Genomic DNA, 23,726 nt, shown 5'->3' with positions numbered 1-23,726 from the left:
GTAAGTTCTCTTTTTCCCTCTCTCTCTTCCTCTCACCACCCTTTCCAGCTTTCCTGAAGAGCCCCACTCTGCTTCAAACTCCATTTCATTTTATTATTCAACTGGGAGAGAAACCCGCCCGCCTTTTACCAGGCTTCTCTGTCCACTCTCTTATTTGCCTGCCTTTCTCTGCTTTCCCCATGCCTTTCCTTCTAACTTTTCTTCCTTCTTTTTCCCCTTCCTATTCTTATGTTTCCTCTTCTTCTTTCTACTCTCCCCACATTTATCTCCCTGGAGTTGTAAAATGAATCCTTCAAAGCAATATGGAAAATGAATAGGAAGAGGAGCTATAGAAAAAAAGAGCTATATTCTTTCTATTACTTATAGGAAAAAAAAAAACAAAAACCAGCCATCATTGAAACAGCAGTTCTTCTTTGCTCTTTAGGAGGTAAATACATGATTTTCTTCCCCACCAAGAAAGTGATCTAGCAGTTGTGGACGAAAATATGACTATCGGGGCAGGACCGGGTTCTGGAGCTGAGTTTACCAGGGGGCACATTTCCACCCCAGAAATCCATGGCAGGATGTGAAACATTATTACTGCTGGATTTACACAGGGCTGTCAGGTTTCATTATGAGATGAGGCAGCATTTAGACTGCTATTTAGGCCAAGACGTATTTAACTCTGTCCTCATGGGTGTGACGTGTCTCCCAGCACATCGGGACATTCTCTGTGCTCCTGAGGGCTCCAGCTCTGGCCAGATGAAAACCTGGTCCTGTTCATCCAGCAGATGGTCACTGATCCCCCGCCATACAGACATGGCCCCCGGTCCCCAGGAATTTACCCTTCAGCCAAGGATGGATGGATGGGTGTGGAATGTGCCCAGTAGGATGATGCGTATGTATGTGGAAAGCTCTGCAAACACCAAGGTGGAGAAGGCAGCTGCAGAGGAAGTGATGGGAGTTCTGAGGAGGGTGTAGGGGACCCTCCTACAGGATCAGTGAACATTTTGAGAAGAGGTGAACTCTGTGCTGTTTTTTGGAGGGGTCTGAATATGTGAATATTCAGGGGAGAAAAATCTTTGTACTCGTTGAGACTTTTGTGACTTTAAATGATAGAAAACTGATTCTCATTAAGTTCAGAAAAAACAAAATAGGAACTTCTCTCACATTTCAGTGATTAAGACGCTATGCTTCCAATGCAGAGGGCATGGGTTCAATCCCTGGTCAGGGAACTAGATCCTGCATGCAGTGGCCAAACAATTTTAAAAATAAATGAATATTTATTAATTTCATTCATAAGTAAATTTATTAATTTTATTCCTAAAGAATTTATTTAAAAGAAATTTAATTAATATTAATAAATATCATTGATTAAAAATTTATTAAAATAAGTCAAATTAATTTTTTTATAAAATAAAATAAATTTAATTAAACAAGATGAATTGGTCTTTTCAACTGGAAAGAATATGGGGTGTATGTCTTACCTGCCAAATCTTGATCTAGGCTCAAATGATGTCTTCAAATCTCTGTCTGTCTGTCTGTCTCTCTCTCATTCTTTTCCTCTTTCTCTCTCCTTTTTCTCTCTGTTATGGCTCATTGTTTCATCCCAATGAGATGGGGAAGAGCATCATTTAAATAGGTATGGGGTTCACATACTTTTGTCACTGTATCTCATTAAGTCAAAAGAGTGGGTATTCTCTCTAGTTTCAACAGAAAATTCCCAGAGAAGGATTCTGATTGGTTGAGCTTGAGTCACATGCCAATCCCTGAACCAATCACTGTGGCCAGAGATACTCTTGTTGATCAGGTAGGGGAAGACATATTATCTAGAAACGGCTGTAGGGAGAAACAATAGCTTTTACTGTTTTCTCAGTAGAAGAAAATGTGGGAACAATAACCAAGAAGTGGAAATTCACAAGGACACCATGAGTCATTTGAGTCTGCTCCAAAGCAGGGTCAGTAAAGAACAGTTTTAGGTTGAAAGCTAAAGTTGACTAAGGAGCATGAATTTTATTTTTGGACATTAAGGAGCCATTTCAAGCTTTTGTGCAGAGAGACATATAACAAAAACTGAAGTTTAGGAACATTTATCTGGCAGGTAGTCTTACTATGAGTGTAAGGGATGATATACAGGGAGTCAGGAGACCAACTAAGATCTTTCAATAGCTTGGGTAGGAACAAAATATTATTTAAGGTTTTTAGGTAGTAAGTAACAGAAATTAATTCTGACTAGCTTAATTTAAACAAAAAGAGGTAATGAATGATAGAAAACCTATTGGGGATCTATTGGGACTTTACTGGAGTATCTTGAAAAATCAAAGTAAATGTTGAGCCGCCAGGATTTGGAAAGGTCAGGAGGTGAGGCAACATTCATTGGTGAAACAAAGTTCCTCTCATCTTGGATGAGGTTGAATAATTTCTGATCGTTATCTCAGCTATAACTTTTCAGATTCCTGGGTGAGAGAATCTGATGGTTCCAGGTTGGGACAGGGGCACTTCCCTCTCCCACCAGATCTAATTTTCTTATGGTCAAAGGAGAGGAGAAGCATAAATGTTCTGGTGTATATAGTGGTGGAGGGGTTAGCGCTCTTCAAAATAAGGGGGCTCATGGTGTGTCAATAAGCCACCCTCCAAAGGATGCAATCTTGTGAGCTGTACTGGCATAGAAGGAAGCAGGGTTTTTGCTAGAGGAAGAAATGTGAATATTCATAAGTTTAAATTTAGAACAGAGAGTTCAAATGAGTGGTTAGTAGATGTGCTATATTTCATTTACAATATTATTTTAAAAATAATTTGTTGAATGTCTTTAGCTGGGGTTTTCACCATTCTCAATAATCTTGCATCTAATCCATTTTAGTCCTTGATGTTACTTGTCCTATTTTATACCTGGAAAGCATGAGAGTTTTTTTTTTTTTCCCCAGCAAATAATCACTTTACAATGTTATGCTATTTTCTGCTGTCCAACAACGTGAATCAGCTACGTGTATACATATATCCCCTCTCAACTCCCCTACCCCTCTAGGTCGTCACAGAGCACCAAGTCAGGCTCCCTGTGCTATACCTCATGTTCCTACTAGCTATTTATTTTACATATGTGTATATATGTGTATATTTATTTTACACAGTGTATATATGTCGCTGGAAAGCATGAGAATTTTTTACTCTTTCAGAGAACTTAACTTGGTGTTTTCACTGAAAAAAAAGCAAGTAGAAATGGAATATTGGAAGAATAATCAGTGTTCTGAGAGATTAATGTTCCTATAGCATCAGGTACTTTTGTTGCGTATACATTACCATTTATTGGAATTATTGTATAATACCTGCTTTTTTGCTAAACTCTAAGTGACTTCATGGGAAGGACCACATGTTTTTTTTACTTACCATTTTATCTCCTGCATGTTGCTGGCATATAGTGGTTACTCAATATTTGTTTAAATTGATTATGTATTTGGTAAATGAATTTGAAACCTTTCTGTAGATGTGCTTTTGAGGTGTTGCTTACTGGACCAAACTCTTAATTGTTGATCCATAACTTAAGGTCCTGGTTTTAGCACTGAATGGTCCATCCCCCAGGAAATCTCTCAGTTCTGGGAAAACTGGCATAATTGTTCATACCGTTTATGGACGTCAACCCTACCTGTTAGCTCCACCACCATGAAACTTCTCATTAACTCTGTGTAATTGCTCTGCACTGAATGTTTGCATTCTCCCAAAATTCACATGCTGAAGCTCTTACCCCCAGTGTGATGTTATTTGGAGGTGGAGACTTTGGGAAGAAATTCAGGTTAGATGAGGTAGTGAGGGTGGGGTCCTCATGATGGAATTAGTGTTCTGAAAAAGGAGGAGACAAGAGATCCAACTCTTTGGCCATGTGAGGACACAACAAAGTGGTGTGTAAACTGGGAAGAGGATCCTCTTTAGAGCGTGCATCTGTTGGGGCTTGACCTTGGACTTCCAGTCTCCAGAACCATGAGAAATAAGTGCTTGCTGTTCAAGGCACCCAGTGTGTGGTGTTTTGTTATAACAATGTGAGCAGGCTAAGATAGCAGTGGTTTCCCCATTGACACAGGAGTGAGTTTCCCCTCACTCCTGCAAGTTGGATGATTTGCTTAAAGGTACAGCATCAACCATGGTGGATTTAAAACTCAACTGCAGCTTGCAAATCCCTAAGCTGCCCTTCCCTCTACCTGACGATATTCCTAGCGTTCAAGGTACTGAGTTACGAACTCCTGTTCTCGAAGACTTTGTAGCCCAAAGATAAAGTTGTGCAGGCGATGAGTAGCACAGGGGGCCCTTTCTGCATCACATTTATCACAGATTTGTGCTTTATTTTCACAGTTCTTCTGGCAGATGGTAGTATCGGGTTGTATTAGTCAGGGTTCTCCAGAGAAACAGAACTAGCAAGATATTTATATAGAGAAAGACATTTACTACAAGAGATGGGCTCACGAGATGATGGAGGCTCAGAAGCCCCACAATCTGCCCCCACCTTTCTCCCCTGCCTTCCTTACCTCATCGAGTTTTCCTTCCCCCATTAATATGTACTGAGCAGCTTCTCCATGCTAGCCACTGTTCCAGGTTCTGGAAGGAGCGTACAGCAGAGAACAAAAGAGAAAATTCCCCTCTTCTCATGGGGCCTAAGTTCTAGGATGGGGAATACCCAGAGATTCTTGAATAAAGTCACACCTTGAATTGATCCTTTCTGCATATTTAGGGAAGATGAAGAGTCAGTATCCATGTACATCTGCCTGTTTGAGATCCTGAATAATCTGACAGCATAGACACAGGTGATCTAGGAAGCCTGTAGAAACTGCTTGTCATGTGGCCTACTTTTGTCCAGCTCTCTTGGAATAGATGCTCATTGCAAGGAGTGGATCCACTGACCCCTGTGCCAGTCAGTTCCAAATGCTTAGATGAGGCAGTCATGAGGGGTTCATGGTGACATATTCAATACTATTTTGATAGTGTTGCAAAATGCTATCCAGAATTTCAAGAACTTCCACATCCTCCACCAGGTTCCTAAAAGAACCAGGCATGTAAGGAGCAAGAGATCCCGAGAGCGGCTTTATTAATGGACCCTCAGTCTTCCAATAACTCCTGATAAAGTAGAGTTACAGCATACATATTAGATCCTAAGTATTGGAGCTTCAGTTTCAGCACCAGTCCTTCCAATGAATATTCAGGGTTGATTTCCTGTAGGATTGACTGGCTTGATCTTCTAGCAGAAGCTCCGGTACTTTGGCCACCTGATGCGAAGAGCCGACTCTTTGGAAAAGACCCTGATGCTAGAGAAGATGGAACGTACAAGGAGAAGAGGGTGGCAGAGGATGAGATGGTTAGCATTACCGACTCAATGGACATGAATTGAGGAAACTCCAGGAGATAGTGGAGGACAGAGGAGCCTGGTTGTGCTGCAGTCCCTGGGGTTCCAAAGAGTCGGGCAGCATTAAGTGGCTGAACAACATTAGATCCTACCCCATAGATCCTGTTCCCACTGCAGACTTTTAGCCAGATGGGTCAGGCAGCTTGTCTACTGATGGGATGAATATAATAGCCACACTTTTAGAGAAAGCTTTGACCTAACTTACTCCATGTTTTAGACTTAGAAGTTATATTCAAAAGACAGTAGGTGGGGCCTCAAAAATTGCCTTTGGCTCAGGTGTGCTCACCAAGGAGAGACAGGAAGCCCAAGAGACATGAAGGGCAGGCTGGCATCTGGGTCAGCACCCTTGCACCATAAGCCAGTCCAGGGGTACCTGGAGCTCTGAGCAATTAGATCAGCCTGGGGTAGGGACCTGGAGGGTTCATTGCCTCCCTTTGGAAACAGGGATTAGCAGCCCCAGTGATCCTCCAGCATCTAAGAGAAAGCCCTTTAATTTCAAAATTTAGAAGGAGCAAAGATAATTATGTGAAACCATGACAACTACTGCTACCCCTGCCGCCATCATTTACCAGACACCATTATGTGCCAGACACTCTGCTGGTCACATTACATACCTTCTCTCGTTAAATTTCATCTAATGTAAGCCCTGTGATTACACAGAGATGTGGCCATTATAACTTCACTTTTACAAAAAAGGAAATGGATGCTCTGAGAATTTAGGAGACTCACCTGGGATTGCAAGCCACAGAACTGCATTCTAACCCCGAGCTTTCTGATTCCCAAACTAAGCAGTCGTCTTGCAGAATTGCCTCTCTACAGTTGCACAGAAAATAAACATTGAATGAACAAGATCTCAGTGGCCTGTGGCCACTCATTCATTTGTCCCTTTATTCAACAAACACGTTTAAGCTCATACTGCAAGACACGAAGGTGTTTTAGAATCACAGTGGTCAAAAGAAACATCTCTGCCTTTATGGAGCTTACCTTACCTCTTCTAATTTTTTAAAAATTAGTATTGCTTAGCTGACAACTAACATTACTATGTTTTTTTTTTTTTTTTAAATTTGGCCACAATGGAATTTGATAAAGAATAAATACTCTCTTTTTTTAACCCAGTTTTTTATTTTATTCTTTTTTTTTTTTTTTTGCTTTTTCATAATGCTATAGTTTCTGAGCCGGTTTTGAATGCCTTGCTGGCCTGGATTATGCAGATCTGTGTGTTGGAGTTATTATATTTCAGTGCTGACATTTAAGTCTCAGCTCTGTGGTCATGCCTTTGGTCATCATTCAAGGGAAACTGGAAACCACCAATGAATATATGAGACTGAGCACGGGGCAAAGAGGAAAGTACACTCATCAGAGACTCGCTGAAAGGAAACGATGTGAGGATGTATTTGGGGACGATGTGGGGCAGGAGTTGGGAATTAAAAGTGATAAAAGCTCCACGAGTTTGCTCTAAAGAGAGGATTCATGCCCATAAGGGAAGGGTTAATGGAGGATGAGAAGGTGCTGAGAAAGGCATCCAAGTGGAAGGGATTTCAAACCACCAGGAGGAAGCTGAAAAGAGCCAAAACATTTTGTAAAAACAAGAGTGTCTTGAGAACTGAAAAAAGGTTAAAGAAAACAGTGATTCTGTTTTCCAAAACATGTACATTAATGACAAATGAAAAAAATGGTGACACCCAAAACAGTCTGAGTAGGCATTTAAGCGATAGTGTGATTCGGGGAAAGGCCTGGGGAACAAGGGAAATAGCAAAGCAAATGGAAAATTAACTGAAAATTGAGACACACTGAAGGGTTATGGTGGCATTTATGAAACTGTAAGGGAATTAAAGTCTGAAGGGAAATAGTGAATAATAAATATGTCTAGAGAACACTGCAAACAATCAAATTTGGGAAGTTAAAGGAGAGTTACGAGGCAAAAGAGAGAAAATAGAAACTGGAGGAAGGAGACATTTTAAGTAATAGTTAAAAGCTTATGCAGCCCATATTTGGATGGCTTTTATTTTTTCTTTTCTTTCTTTTTTTTTATTGGCCTTCTCAGGTGGCACTAGTGGTAAAGAACTTGCCTGCTAATGTAAGAGACACGGGTTTGATCCCTGGGTCGGGAGGATCCCCTGAAGGAGGAAATGGCAACCCACTCCAGTATTCTTACCTGGAAAATCCCATGGACAGAGGACCTTGGTGGGCTACAGTCCATGGGGTTTCAAAGAATTGGACAGATGCAGACCGTACATGGATGACTTTTTTTCTTTTTTGGGGGTATAATTGCCTTACAATGTTGAATTAGTCTCTGCTATACAAAGATGGGAATCAGCTATGAGTGTGCATATGTCCCCTCCCTCCTGGGCCTCCTTCCTGCCCCCCACCCCCACCCCACCCCCTCGGTCATCACAGAGCCCCGAGCTGGGCTCCCTGTGCGGCACGGCAGCTTCCCGCCAGCTCCCTATTTCACACGCAGCCATGTGTATATGCCAGTCCTAATCTCCCAATTCCTCCCACCCTCTCCTTCCCCCACTGGATCCACACATCTGCTCTCTACAGCTGTGTCTCTATGCCTGCCCTGGAAATATGTTCATCTGTACCATTTTTCTAGATTCCACATGTATGCATTAATATGTGAATGGACCAAGAATCTGTCATACAGAGTGAAGTAAGTCAGAAAGAGAAAAGCAGATATCGTATGGTTGGCTTTTGACAAAAAGAAAATACTCTGGCCATGAGTGAATGGAATGGCAGCAATAAGCCTGGGTTTTCAGGGACTAACAACGAGGTTGCATTTGAAGCAGTGTGTTAGGAAATATGTCAGAGTAGAAAACTATTTTTTAAAATGCATGGAAGCTTTACGTAAAGGTTTAGCAACATCTGTGTAGCAGAAATTGGACTGGATGTTTCTATGAACTATTGCTAATACCACTCACAAAACCTGGGAGTTAGGGATCTGTTGGGTTAAACCACACGAAGCCATCACAGTTAGTTCATATGGTTTAACCTGATCCGTTTTTATAAACAAGGAAAATGGAAGCTCAGAGAATTTTAAATATACAACCCTAGGAGACTCAGCTGGGGAGCAGCAGAAGCAGGTTTGATCCCAGCAATTGCTAGACAGCAATTCATTCTTTTATTCATTCTGCACCTGTTTGTTTTAGCACCACCTATGTGCCAGGCGCTCTGTTCAGCACTAGAAATAAAACACAAAACAAGTCAGATGAGGTCCTACCTTCATGATGGATCTACTGGTTAAGAAAACAACACAAGACATCAGAGACGGTCCTGAATAGCTGTCCAGTAGAAATATAATGTAAGCCATTTATCATCTTAAATTTTCTGGTAGCACTTCAAATAAGTAAAAAGAAGATGAAATTAATTTTAATAATGTATCTTATTGCAATCAGCATGTCTAAAGTATTGCAACATGAAATCAATATAAAATTATTCATGAGATTTTACACTTTTTTTTTTCACACAAAGTCTTCCAAATCCAGTTGTGTCATGCCCTTTTGGCACATGTTTATTCACACTAACCACATTTCAAAGGCTCCATAGCCACCTGTAGTTGGTGGCTACTGTATTAAAGCAGATCTAGAAAGAGCTTGATTCTGACCCAATTTTTTTTGTGGTGATAATATAGGAAAAACAGTCCACCATGTTTTTCCATGTTGTTTCTGACCCACATATGCCAACCATTCATAGGGCACAAAATACAAGCAACAGAGAAACGTTTCTTTCACCTGGGACTTCAGCTTCATACACCTGAGGCTGTAGGTACCAAAGGAAACTTGTATGTATGTGCATCATGTAATTTACATATTTTCTGTTATGTGTGTCACTGATTAAAAACAGCTTGGCACTTTACAATCAATGGACAATAATAATACAAAAATGGGTCCTCTGCAAACCATCAGAGCCTTCCCCACATCCACATTTTGCCAGCATGTCCTCATGTGTTTATTGCTCCTGACAGAAATATCGAAGATGTAATTCGAAGCTTAGCAGCAGCCAGAATTTCTGATACTTTATCTGGTCACTAAAAGTTTGTAATCAATTTTTCAAGAGATAAAAGAGTGATAAGATTTTACTGTTTAATACAAGTGCCCAGCAGGTATTAATGGGGACCAAGCAGTAGGGTGTAGAACGGTTTTTCCCTGGGTAAAGAATTTTTCTCTAGAGTAAAATTTAAGTGGGAAGAAAGCCTGTGGAAATATGGATTGTCCTTCCTAGAAATTGGATGGTGGAATTGAAGGTAATAGGTTACTTGTTCCCTGCCAACTTCATAATGAAATTACTGTTGAGCAAAAGAAATTCTGTTAGAGGGCTTTTTCCCCTCCCAAGGGACAGAAGACTCTTAATAGGAAGAAAGCTAGAAAGAAAGGAAGAAAGGAAGGTAGATAATATAAACACTGAGTATATGGACTCATTGGTCCAGAATATTGAATCTTAAAGGAACACAGAACAATTGGAGTGTCATAATTTCCATACAGTTGTTTCCATATAATCTGAAGAAGAGAAATTGCGTCTAAATAATGTCCCTGCTAATTCCATCTGATTTCACTGGAAAATGGGAGGCAAGGGAACAAGTGGGGGAAACAGAAGTGGGGAATGAAAGAAGAGAGAGATTTAAGTAGATTCAACTGGCAAATCGGAAGAAGAGCAGGTGCTCGACAGGGCATGCCAGCTCCTAGATGAAAGCAGTGACAGCAACATCCGTTCATACAACGTAACCCTGTGAATGGCGCCCCCTGGGCCAGGTGTCCAAGTCAAAACCCAAGGATTCATCCCCTCGTCCGCTTTTCCAAACACGTAATGAGCTACATATTTCCAAAGCTCTTGTTGATGGACTAAAGTTCTCGGTTTCACCTACATTTGGGGCATTAAGTAGACTGAACCTGAGCTCTAGTTACTTCAAATTATTGTATAATCAAAACTTGGCTCAAGAGCTTATTGGATTACACTTAAAACAAACACAACCCCTCGGTGAATCAGCTGGCCTAACCATGAGTTTTAGACTGCAGATACAGAGAAACTTGGGGGTGGATTTTTTTTTTTGCCAGCCCAGATAAAGTCCACTGGTGGGCTTTGTCTGTGGTTTCTATGCTGAAACTCCATGGGCGGTGTTCCGTCATGATGTTTCATGGGTCTACGCCCTTGGCTTTGCAGTTTCCTATGTGCAGTGAGTCTCTCCTCTACTCAAAACCTTCCATGATCCTCACGGTCTTCTGAACAAAATCCAGATACTTGAGGCCCCTATGCTCTGGCTTCAGAGAGGCTCTGTGGGCGCATCCCACTACCTGTTGTTCTTACTAAGCTATTTCCTATGTTCTTTAGCATCTGTCACTTCCTTTGCTGACTCTTCTTTGTTGAAGATGACTCCTCTGCTCCGAATATTCTTCCCCACCTCTCGTCAACCCCTTTGCTCCTGAAGATTCCCCAGGAAGCCCTCCCTACATCACCGAGCTTACGTTAGGGACCCTCCCTCCACGTTCTCACGACTCCTCCTATTTACAGAGCACCGGTACACAAGTGACCTTCTACGTGCTAGCAACGTTTGCGTGTCTATGTCACTGGATTGTGAGAATGGAAGGGGTGGGATGGGCACTGTGTTTTCTATTTTTGTATTTCTAGGACTCGCCGTAAGGCCTGGCACATAATAGATATCCAGTGAATAGTTGTTGAATCTGTAAATTATCTTCCTGGGAAATGATCAGATGTACCAAAGAGGATGGTGATTGCTCTTTCCCTCTTCCAGAAGAGCAGTGTTTGATTTTTTTTTCCCTGTGTTTAAACAAAGAGTATCTTTGTTAAAAATAAAAAGTATTTGCAGAAAATTTCGAGAGTACAAAGATAACACAAAAGAAAATAGAAAGTACCTGGAATCTTTCCAGGCGTAGACAAACCCTATTTTTATCTTCTTTTCTGCTTGCTTAACAGTAAGCAGCGAGCATTATCTTCCTGCCACTAACTTTGCTTGAAAGACATGATTTTTTTAAGGACTCAAAGAGTCCATTGAATGGATACACAGAAATGTTCTTTGCCTTTCCCCCGGTTTCTTCACCTTGGAGACCTGATTCTTTCCCAGAGGACACAGTCAGGTCTTATACACTATGACTACCCAGGGGCAGACATATGGTCAATCAGGCCAGTCACTCTACGTGGAACTGTTTTTATAGTCTAGTCCTCGTCCTTAGTAGTTTACTTCTTTGGCTGCTTTTGTTGTTCAGGGACTATAAAGCCAGAAAATGCTCCGGCTTTGAGATACCCTGCCTTTCTGGGGGTGTTTGATTGCTTTTAACCACCATACGGCATTTACTGACTATCTGCTAAGTGGTACGTTTTCCGGACATCTTTAACAGCATCACATTTTTCTTAAGCTGAAAAGGAAATGTGAATCCCTGAGAACCTTCCCTCCCAAATTCTGATAGTGAGCTCTGTCTTGCTTCACGTCAGAGCTGAACCAGACTCCAGGCAAGTGGTTTTGAGGCGGGAGGGTCAGAGATGGAGTATTGTGAGACAGACAAGCATCCCTTGTGATAACAATAACTGATGGATGTTGTATAGGGCAGGCACTGAAGACCCATTGATGATGCTGCTCTCCTCTACCGTCACATCTGACCTGTCCCTAAATACCTGCTGAAAACTTCTCCAGTGGGTCCTGTGTGTTGCTGCTCATGCTCTTCCTTCTCCTCCTCTTTTGGGGTCAAAGCCAACATCATCTCTAACCTGGATTAATAAGAGCATTGTGACTGGCCCCCCACACTCACTGTGATCCTCTGCAAACCTGTTCTCTACACAACCTGCAAGTCTGATTATATCACCTGTTAAAATCTTCAGTGTCCTTCTATTGTCTTAAAGCAAAGACAAAACTCCTTAAATGGCCTGAAAAGCTTTGCACTGTCTGCCCCTATTCACCTTCTCACCCACACCACACCCCACACGCCCTTGGCTCTCTCTGCTTCGGCCGCACTGGTTTGCACTCAGCCCTCGGTAAGCACTACCACAGGGCCTTTGCCCATGCTGCCCCTTTTGCTTGGAGTATGCTTATGTCTTTTCTTATCTAGTTAATGCTGCCTCATCCTTCAGGTCAAGCTGCACGTCCTTTTAGAAGCCTCGTCTGACCCCCATTTCACTTTCATGGAGCACATACACCCACACCCCCACCATCCTAACACTTGTCACCTGTTGTTGTTTAATCATGAAGTTTTATCTAAATCTTTGCAGCCCCATGGTCTGTAGCCCACCAGGCTCTTCTATCCATGGGATTTTCTGGGCAAGAATACTAGAGTGGATTGCCATTTCCTTCTCCAGGGTATCTTCCTGACCCAGGGATCAAACCCACGTGTCCTGCATTGCAGACAGATTCTTTACCACTGAGCCACCTGGGAAGCCCAACACTTGTCATCTATCTATGATTAACCAGTTAATGCCTGTCCTCTCTCTTAGACTATAAGCTTCTGGAGAGCAGGGATCGCGTCTGTTTCCTTGTTTATCCCCAGCCAACTAGCTGATTGCTGTCATGTAGCAAATATTTAATAAATATTAGTGGAATGAATAATGAATTAGTGGGATATCATTTCTTTGATGTTGTATACCATGTGGCTTGTGAGCAAGCAGTTTCCTTTAGAGTAGCTTATTCAAACATGCTTTCAGATCCTCTTGTTAGAAGATCATTGAACAAAGGTCTGTTGTCTGACAGGACAAAAATGTTCCAATTCATCTGTTAATTGCAACCAGTTACTAAAGCTTATACAGGACTGGGGAGTCTGGGAGTGATTACAGACTCATAGAAGAGAGTGCACGGAGATTAGCAGAACCTGCATGGGTACCAATGCTTCCACAGGTAGATGCTGCTGGCAATGAGTTTACACCTTCTCAGCGTTACACGGATGGTGGCATCTGCTCATGTGTCTGAAACCTCTTAGAGTTTCCCCTAAACATTTGTCTTTCTCTCTTCCTTTCTCCAGATTTATGGTCAATGTGACGTGGGATGGCAAAGACTTGTCCTTCACTGAGGAAGGCTACCAGGTGCACCCCAGACTGGTGGTCATCGTGCTGAACAAGGACCGTGAATGGGAAAAGGTGAGCATCCTTCCCCGTGCCGAATGCAGGGGAGGCAGGAGAATATGGGCAACAAGCCAGCTCAAACTCCTCCTTTTCGCAAAGCTTTTCCCCCTGAGCGGCTCCAGATGCCATCTCAGGACCCCACTGGGATCAAGACGGACAGATACTGTCAGATGCAATGGAGGTGCTTTCCCTGGGTGAACTCTGGCAGTTGTGTGTTGTTCTCTGCGTTGGGTTCACAAATCTGAGTAGGGAGCATCCGGGAAAGTCTTGGAATAATTTAAAGTCAGTGAAGTTTGGTTCGCATCCTTACAGTAGCAAGTATTGACTCTATGGCAGTGATCACACCCGTTTGTCTAAGCCTCATAACTTGGTACCATAGTCACACATTTGGCCCTATGAGTGAACCCCCTATATCTTCATTTGTTTGGTCTTTTGCTTTGAGTTGAATCATTTCTAAAACTTAAATGTATCCGCTCTTCAAGTCATGGGTTGGAGAGGGATGTTCTGTTTCTTGTAAAGAACATTTTCCAGTGCATGTATGTTAACTATTAAAAAATATAGAAACTCAGTGTATAGGAAAAGCTATCTAACATACCACACAAGTCGTGTCCTGAGTCAGAGAGGAGAGATTTCACAGGGAGTTTGGAGATGATCCCGTGCGTATAGTGGCAACATCTGGCCTAGTGGCATTCCTCCTCCCCCATTACTCAACTCTCAGCTCTCAAATTAGTCATCACAATAGCACATGGAAAGCAGACTAAAAGATAATGAAAAGGAAGAAGGACTAAATCGTTATCACGTCTTTTTGAACAGGCAGTGCCACGTCTCCGAACCACTTTAGCAGCCCAAGATTTGTCTTCACTTGGCACATCAGACCCAGGGGGAGGAAGACATGGGGTATAGTGTGGAAGTCATATCATAATTAACTAGGATCAGAAGACAGTACTGTGCAAACAGAAGCTTTGCCTTTGGGGTAGGGGGCCAGTGACAGATTCCTGCAGGGGGGATGATGAAGAGGAAGCTTTGGAGTTTGTGCTGCTACATCCAGGAGCTACCAAGTTCACATTCCTTCCAGTGCACTTGAAACAGTGACCAAAGTAGACCATATGCTGGAGCCTAAAATAAGTCTCAGTATATTTAAAAGGGTTAAAATGTGCCCAGTGCATTCTTTGACTATAGCAACATTGAAATAAAAATTAATGATAAGAATATATGCAGGAGACATGGGTTCGATTCTTGGGTCGGGAAGACCACTGGAAGAAAGAAATGGCAACTCACACTAGTATTCTTGCCTGGGTAATCCCATGGACAGAGGAGCCCGGTGGCCTGCAGTCCATGGAGTCACTAAAGACTTGGACATGACTTAGCAACTAAAGCACAACAATGAAACACAACATATCAAAATTTGAAGAATAAAGTAGATGACATGCTAAGAAGGCAATCCATAGCTTTCAATGCTTATAATTTTATAGAAAGGAAATTGTAAAGTCAACAATTTAAGCTTCTACATTAAGGCACTAGAAAAAAAACAGAGCAAACTAAACCCAAATGAGGTAGAGGAAGAATATAATAAGAGTGAAAATCAACAAAGTAGAACATAAAGTAAGAGAAAATCAACAAAGCCAATAGACAATCTGAATAGTTCCTGAGAAACTTGATTCAAAACTAAAATCCTTCCCATTAGAAAAACAAAACTTCAGGCCTAAATGGCTTCACTGTAAATTCTATCTATCAAATATTTTAAAAAGAAATAATGCAAATCTACACAGAGATTTTCAGTGTTTTAGTAATCATAGTTCAGCAATATATTGGAAAAGGAAACTGCATTATGGATAAGTGGGGTTTATTCTAGAAATGCAAAATTGGTTTAACATCAAAAAATAAATCAATATAATTTGCCATATTGACATAATAAGGAGAAAATTATATAATCATCTCAACAGATGCAGACAAAGCATTTGACAAAATCTGATATCCGTTTCTTTTTTTTTTTTTTTGACTAGAATATGATTGCTTTACAATGCTGTGTTGGTTTCTTCTGCAAACCTCATGACCCAGCCATGTGTATACATGTGTCCTTCCCTCATGCGCCTCCCTCCCACCCCCTCATCCCCCCCCCAGGTCATCACAGGGCCCCGAGCTGAGCTCCGTGATGTGTGGCCGCTGCCCACTAGCTGCCTGTTTTACACGTGGCGTGTGTACCAATAGCCATTCTCGATAAACAAGGGCCATTCCTCAATCTGAGGATAACATTCAAAGTTATCTATGAAAATTCTATAGCTAATATCTTGTATAATGATGAGATAATGAAAATAGGTTCATAAATATATATTCAAATGATTTTTGATGAATAATTATAACAATGGGAGAAAGGAAAGCCTTTTTAATAAATGCTGCTAGGTCAACTGGATATTCTTAGTGGAAAAAAAAAGCAAAACAAGTAAAAAGTAACCTTGACTCAGTTCATACTATACACAAAAACTTAAATTTCAGACTTAAATGTAAAATTTCTATAAGAGAAAATTAGGAAGATATTTTTGAGCTATAAGAAAGCATACTGTAAAAGTAATAAACTGAACTCCATCAAAATTTAAATCTTTTGCCCATGTATAGACACTGTTAGAAAATGAAAAAGGCAAGCCACACATTCAGAAAAAATATTTTTTAAAAATAATCTGAATCAAAGGACTCATATCCAGAATATATAAAGAGCTCCTATAAATCAATAATAAAAAGAAAATCAACACAATTAAAATGGGAGATTGACTTAGGAATTTTACAAAAAAATTTAGTCAAATGGCCATTAAATACATGAAAACATGCTTAACATCCATGATAATCAGAGACACGCAAATTAAAACCACAGTGAGCTACCACTTCATACCCCCTGCTTGGCTAAAATGAAAAGGACCAGCAATACCAAGTGTTGTTAAGAACATGTGGTGGTTTGGTCACTCAGTCATGTCTGACTCTTTGTGACTCCATGGACTGTAGCCCACCAGGCTCCTCTGTCCATGGGGATTCTCCAGCCAAGAATACTAGAGTGGGTTGCCATGCCCTCCTCCAGGGGATCTTCCCAACCAGGTATTAAACCCAGGTCTCTTGCATTGCAGGGGGATTCTTTACCATCTGAGCCACCAGGAAAGCCCTTATGATCCAGCAATTTCACTCCAGCAATTCACTCCTAGGTATTTACTCCTGGCAACCTACTCTAGTGTTCTTGCCTGAAGAATTCCATGGACAGAGGACCCTGGTGGGATACAGTCCATGGGGTCACAAAGAGTCAGACATGACTGAGTGGCTAACCGTGTGATCCAGCACTCCTAGGTATGATCCAGCAATTCCACTCCTAGGTATTTACTGCAAAGACATGTAAACATATACCCTAAAAGTAATATTTGTGAGAGACATTCATAATAGCAAAACATCAGGAAGAAATCAAAGATTCGTCAACAAGGATATAGATATATTATATATATTCATAAAATGGATTGAAAATGAAAGTTACTCAGTCCATGGAATTCTCCAGGCCATAATACTTGAGTGGGTAGCCTTTCCCATCTCCAGGGGATCTTCCCAACCCAGGGATTGAACCCAGGTCTCCCACATTGCAGGTGGATTCTTTACCAGCTGAGCCACAAGGGAAGCCCAAGAATACTGGAGTGGATACTGTATCCCTTCACCAGCAGATCTTCCTGGCCCAGGAATTGAACCGGAGTCTCCTGCATTGCAGGCAGATTCTTTAGCAATTGAGCTATCAGGGAAACCCATAAAATGGATTGCTACACATGAATAAGTTGTGAGCTTGTAATACCCACAACAGTGTGGATGAATTGCAGAAGCATTACGTTGAACAAAAGAACCCAGACACAGAAGATGATACTGTATATTATCTTCCATTTGTATGAAGTTCAAGGAGAGACAACACTAGTCTGTGGGGTCAGATATCAAAATGATGCCTGGAGGAGGGCGTGGCAACCCACTCCTGGATTCTTGCCTGGAGAATCCCACGGACCGAGGAGCCTGGCGGGCTATAGGGTCACACAGAGTCAGACACAACTGAAGTGACTTAGCATGCACACATCAGAATGATGGTTGCTTTTGTGGAGGAGAAAATTAATAGGAAAAATGCACAGGGAACTTTCTAGTGTTATGACAATATTCCCTGTCACGAACGTTTGTCAAAATCCATCAAGCCACCACAAAAGATCTGATTATTTTACTGCATGCCATTGTATCTTAATTAAAAGATATGTTTTGAAGCCATTCAAACTGAGGCACCCTGTACAATTAATTACCAATGTTTACTGAGTTTTCATACTCAACTCCCTGACATGAGTACTATTGATGACATCAATAACCATTGCTTATTGAACACTTGCACAGTGTTTCCTTTAGGTGGTACACCCAAGCTCTGAGTGACAACTTGGTTGATTCATCCCTTCCACAAATGTTTATTCAGTGCCTGGTGTGTGTGCCAGGTGCCATTCTTGGTGCTTGGAATCTGTCAGGGAACAGAAGAGACAAGAAAGCAATTTCTGATTCATTGAGCTTAGATTCTAGTGTGTGTGGAGAGGGATTGGGGTGGGGTTTTGTGCATTTTGGTGATGCTTCAGGACAGCATTGGATTCTGTCCCCAGGAGTTAGCTCCATTCTTCCCTCTGATGTACCCTATAGCCCGCTGTCCTAAGTAGCTCACAGCTCCATGTCTAAGCTGGTTCCTGTATGCATCTGAGACCTTGAACATGCTTTTTATTTATCTTTCCTGTAATGCTTCCCTGTATCCTCACTTTCTTTTATTCATCCCTCATATTCTGGCTTCTCTTTCCTCTTGCAAATGGAAAGTCAAAATGCAACTTACTTCTTTTTTCTTATCCATAATAGGAGGTAGACAACTCAAGCCTGTCTGCCTTTGGCGGTTACACTTGGGGGTTATTTTTCCACCTTTTGAAGTTAAATAGTCGGAGGATCACTCTCAGAACAGTAAAATCATTCTCGTTGGTCAGATTTCACCAGTCCTGGGTCAGGCTCGGCTCACACCTGTGAATTCTCCTTGCTGCCTTTGGACCTGGCTCGTTTGCCAGGAAGCATGTTTACAAGGGAGGTCACTGCAGTGCAGTTGATAATATTGCATAAAAGAAGGCTGCCCTTGATAGACTCCATTTCCATCTACAGAAAAAAAAAAAAAAAAACCTTTTTAATAGTTGGCGTGTCCTCCTTCAAATTTCTGTTGAAATACAGCAATTTCCAAAAAAAAAGGCAGCTCGGGGAATTGCTGCTGAGTCAAGCTTAGAGTGTACAAATGCTTCCTGTAGTTAGTCTGTTCTCTCAGCGCTCAGGGGATCCAGTGCTTCAGAAATAGCTCCTTGTGCTTCTGTCTTGAAGAAAGAGGAAGCCAATGGAGCAGGTAAATACCCATCATGTTATCCTGCAAGCCGCTCCCCCAGCAGCATAGTCTGATAAGGCAGGTCAGCAGAGGAGAAGGCCTGTGGAAAGGGGGGAGCTGTTAGTCTGGGACTCAGAGGAGATTTCTTTTCATCTCCGAGGTCATGCAGTAGCATCCCTGGAAGCAGTAGCGGGTAATGAGGGTGTCTTGGAAAACATGACAAGCCCATAGAGGGACACTGACTTTCTGCTGGGCCTTTGTGTGCAGCCGGTGTGGACGGTTGCAATGCCGGGCACAGCCTGCTTATGTTCAGCAGACACGGGGCTCAGGGCTGAGCAGGCTTCCCTCCGGCACATTGGAACCTCCACGCCCTTTGCGTCTCTCCCCCTTTCCAATGGCTTAGCTCTGCATTGGAGCAGAATAAGTCCCAGCCTTGCCAGTTGTTGTTCAGTGGCTCAATTGTGTCTGATTCTGTGACCCCACGGACTGCAGCACGCCAGGCTTCCCTGTCCTTCACTATCTCCTGGAGTTTGTTCAAACTCCTGTTCATTGAGTCAGTGATGCCATCCCACCATCTCATCCTCTGTCGTCCCCTTCTCCTCCTGCTCTATCTTTCCCAGCATCAGGGTCTTTTCCAATGAGTCAGTTCTTCTCATCAGGTGGCCAAAATATTGGAGCCCAGAGGTGCTTGAAAATAATGTCCTGGATACAAGTGAACTGGCAGCCTGGGCCAATACAGTCAGTATCCTCTGTGGGCCAACTCAGTGGCCAACATTTCATCTGCACTTGGGTGGAGGACAAAGATGGGTAGGAAACCACCGCTTCTCCCCAAGTAGCTCATGACCAAGCCATCTCCAGAGAGAAGGGGGTGGGCTTGACTTGTTCAGTCAGGGAAATCTTCTTGAGGGTGGGAACATTGAGTAATAGGTTGGGTTTCTCCACATTGAATCACTTTCTTATTAACTACTTGAAAAAATCCTTTGGAAATAATTCCATTTACCATTTTAGGGTTATATCAGATTTAAAATGAAAATATGTGTGTGTGTGTGCATGCAAGTGTAACATACAGACAGACAAGGGTTTTGTGTGTGTGTACTCATTCGTGTGCGACTCTTTGCGACCCTACAGACTGTAGTCCGCCAGGCTTCTCTGTCCATGGGATTTCCCAGGCAAGAATACTGAAATGGGTAGCCATTCCCTTCTTCAGGGCATCTTCCTGACCCAGAGATTGAACCCTGGTCTCCTGCACTGAAGGCAGATTCTTTACCATCTGAGCCACCAGGGAAGCTAATTGAGGATGATAGAGATGCCCCAGAAGACAGAAGGGAGACCCATGATTACATCTTCTTAAACTGAGGGTCTTTCATGCATCCACAGCTTCCTTTAATCTCACCACTCTGTTTGCATTCTCTTTGGTGCCCTTGGTCTCAGCTGCTTTCCACACTGTGATGACTCCCAGGGCCTTGTCTCCAGCCCAGATCTTCTGGTCTACCAGACTTGCCACCAGGACACCCCTAACATGGACAGCCCGTAACCCTCCAACTTTTATCTTGTTCAAAACCAGAGTCATCATCTTCCTCTCCCAAATATGGTTGTTCTCCTGGGTCCCGTCACAGAAAGCTTCATTCTTATCCTCCTAAGATCTTCCAAGCCCTTATATTTGCTTGTCATCTGCTCATTCTCTGTCTCAGATCCTATCTGTTTGAACATTTTCCTCTTTTTGCCAAGGACACCCCTTCCATTGATTCTTCATCTGGATAATCCAAAGTGAGTTGAGTCCTTTCCACTTTGTCCTAACCTATATACTAGCCCCTAAGAGTGTGAACAACTTTCGTTGTAATTGTTTACTTGCACATTTATCTTCACCTGGACTGTGAGCCCCACCAGGGAAAGGTCTCTTCCTTCCACGTGTTTCTTCAGTTTCACCACAAGGCACTGTTCCCGTGCCTACAAGGACCTCTGTACAATCTGCTGAGAATGCTGACTTCAGCCAGTATTTACTAGGATCTACTCTATATCAAGAACTGTGCTGAGCAGTTTATATCCATGATCTCATTTAGTCATTGCAACACCTCATCTGCAGTAGGTATTCTTTTCCTTGCCTCATAAATGGAAATTCAGGTTCAGGGAGGCCAGGGACTAGGTTCAGATCCTGCGTGTGACAGAAGCAGGATGTGAATGGAGGCTTGCCTGACCCCACAGGCTGTGTTCCTAGTACGTACATCATACTCGATAACGGGTAGTGGGAAGGGATACTTTAGAGGGGAAATGAAGGGAGTGCCTCCTGTCCGTAGAGTGACACCACCTTCTTATTCTCACTGGATGCAGCAGGTTCCACTCAAACCCAGCCAGTTGGAACCTGGGGTGTCAGCATTTATCACATCTCATAGGTGCTCTGTCTTCTTCATTCTACAGAAGTTCCCACCTTCCAATCTGGCTCATTGAAGTAGGGAATTGTACCTTATCTCTGAATCTCATGCAGAATGAAGCAGATGACAATTAAAGAATTCCTAGTACAGATATGATAAAGGAGATCTTAAAAAAAAGCTAAGATTGATCCCCTCTTCTGGCTGTGGCATATCATTGTGTTACCAGCTCTATTGAGGCTGTCACCCACAATGATGTATACATGGGGTGCAGTTCTTTCATGATGGGATTGCTCACTATAAAAAGTTGTAACTCCCTCCCTTCTAAATCATTCTATTTCAACTACCCCTCTATCACTTTCCCATCACATTTAACGTAGATGGCTGAGTGAGTCTCACGATTCACGTGCAGATTTCTGATGTGTGTGTTTGCTTGTATGTGTGTGTGCGTGTGTGTGCAGTATCAATTACCTGCCAAAAGGTTCATCCTGCTAAAAGACGGAAGTATTTATGCAAACATTATGCTTGGCATCTGCACACACATACTGCAATGATTTTGTTGAAGAAATTGTGGAGGAATATTGTAATTGAGAAGACACCAGTAAGTGACAATTGATAGAGCAATTGTGCGAATTGTTAAAACTGAAGTGCATTGTTTACATATCCTACAAGCAGCCAGAAATACGTTATGCCTTCTCCTATGTGCTCGCTTTGCTTAGAAAACCTATGGTGGCGCATTGATGAAGCCATGAATTCTGGCTGTGACAAGCGTTGAAGGAATACTGTTTGTTTTCAGGTTCTTCCTTTGCCATTCTATCTCTGGCACTCAGTAGCTGAGGCTCAGTAACTATTTGTAGAATGGATACAAGAATGAAAGAACTTTTTTTCTCATGAACCTTTCCAAATGAGGAACATCATTTAATATGGTCAATTTACAAGTGTGGTACTGTTACTACTTTGGTTATTATTTTTATTTTGTGAGTATTTCTATGTTGTTCTTGCATCTCAAGCTCTTCAACAGAACACCCAAAGATAACTGAATAAAATCCCATGGGCTAGCCATATCAGAGTCACCGTGGAAAAGATGTCAGAGTATTAGCACTGCCTCAAACCTACGGAAGAATCATTTCTGATTCTGCTTTGTCATAAGCTCCCCTAGTGATGCCCATTAAAGATGTAGAACTACTGCTTTAGGACATGAATTTACTCTTTGTCATCCTGAAAAAAAAGTGGTTTGATCTAGGTCATCCTAGTTATCAAGGTTTCCTGCTTCTTAGCCTTTGTATGTCTTTCTTCTTTTGGAATACACTGCTTAGTAGCAATGTTTAAGAGCAGAGGTGCAGGAGAAAAGGAAATAAGGAAAGCGGTGTCTTGTTGCATCGAGAGTAATCTCTGCTGAGTGGGACAGTAACAATGCCAAGTAAAATGTTGTTTACGGATGCAGTATAGTTCCTGTCACCTGGTGTGTCTTCCGTAAATATTGAGTTATTAAGTGATTGATTTTTTTCAGTTAAATCCATCCCCTTTAAATAGAGATGGTTGAATTTGGAGCATATAAACCTTATTTAGTCACACATTCATTCCATCAAACAAAATTTCCCGAGTACCTACTATGTGCAAGTCACTGTTGAGGGGTGCAGTGAGACATAGACCATCTTTAGAGGGTCATAGGGCACGAGGAGATGCTCAGAACTACAAGACAATATGAAATGTGCCACGGAAGATGCTCTGATCTAGAAGTCTGTGGTGTTTAGAGAAGGGATCTGTTATGTGTAGGCAAGAGGATCAAGGGCATCCATACAGAGGGCTTCTCATTTGAACAAGGTCTCAGATTAGACCTTCTGGACATGTGTAAGGAGGCTCTTCCATGAAGAAGGACCATCGAAAGCCAAAGTCCAGGGGCAAGCATGCCCAAGGCTCATTTGAGGAAGAGTTCAGTGAGTTTGAAGCATTCTGCCTTGTATGGTAGGCAGGGTTCTAAGAATGACTCCCAATGACCCTCACTTTTCTGTAATCCTCTCTTCCTGGAAAGTGAATATAATGAGATATGCCTTCTGTGACTGTTATGTTAGATAGCAAAAGAAGTTTTTCAGTTGATTCTGAGTTAATCAAAAGGACTGTTAGCAGGGTGAGCCTAACCTAATCACATAAGCCTTTTAAAAGTAGAGAGTTTTCTGAAACTAATAGCAGGAGAAGAAGTCAGAGAGATTTGAGCCCAAGCAGGAATGGTCTGACTGCTGGATTTGAGGATTGAGGGGCCCACATGACAGGGAATGTAAGTGACCACTAGGAGCTGAGTTTAGACTTTGGCCAACAGCCAGCAAGGAAACAAGAACTTCAGTCCTACCACCTCTAGGAACTGAACTCTGCCAATGACCTGAATGAGTCTGGAAGTGCATTATTCCCAGATCCTGCAGCTCTGAGCCCAGCTGGCTCACAGCTTGGTTTTGGCCCTGTGAGATCCCAAGCAGAGAACCCAGCTGAGCCTGGCTGAACTTCTGACCTACAGAACTGCAAGGTAATAAAGGGGCATTGTTTCAAGTAGCTATGT

The 23,726-nt window shown here is 42.2% G+C and overlaps 1 protein-coding gene across 2 annotated transcripts in view; it reads left to right on the top strand.

The window, feature by feature from the left end:
• The window catches only part of GRIN2A (glutamate ionotropic receptor NMDA type subunit 2A), a 430,691-nt gene that overhangs the window by 283,821 nt on the left and 123,144 nt on the right, over positions 1–23,726 (top strand). For both annotated transcript variants that reach the window (XM_061152805.1, XM_061152806.1), the window contains one exon: positions 13,324–13,438. In XM_061152805.1, the coding sequence (XP_061008788.1) occupies positions 13,324–13,438 (115 nt within the window). The remainder of the gene's footprint in view (positions 1–13,323; positions 13,439–23,726) is intronic.

Source organism: Dama dama, chromosome 10 (genome assembly GCF_033118175.1).
Source record: "Dama dama isolate Ldn47 chromosome 10, ASM3311817v1, whole genome shotgun sequence".
Classification (NCBI taxonomy): domain Eukaryota; kingdom Metazoa; phylum Chordata; class Mammalia; order Artiodactyla; family Cervidae; genus Dama; species Dama dama.
This window is presented reverse-complemented; position numbering and strand designations above follow the sequence as displayed.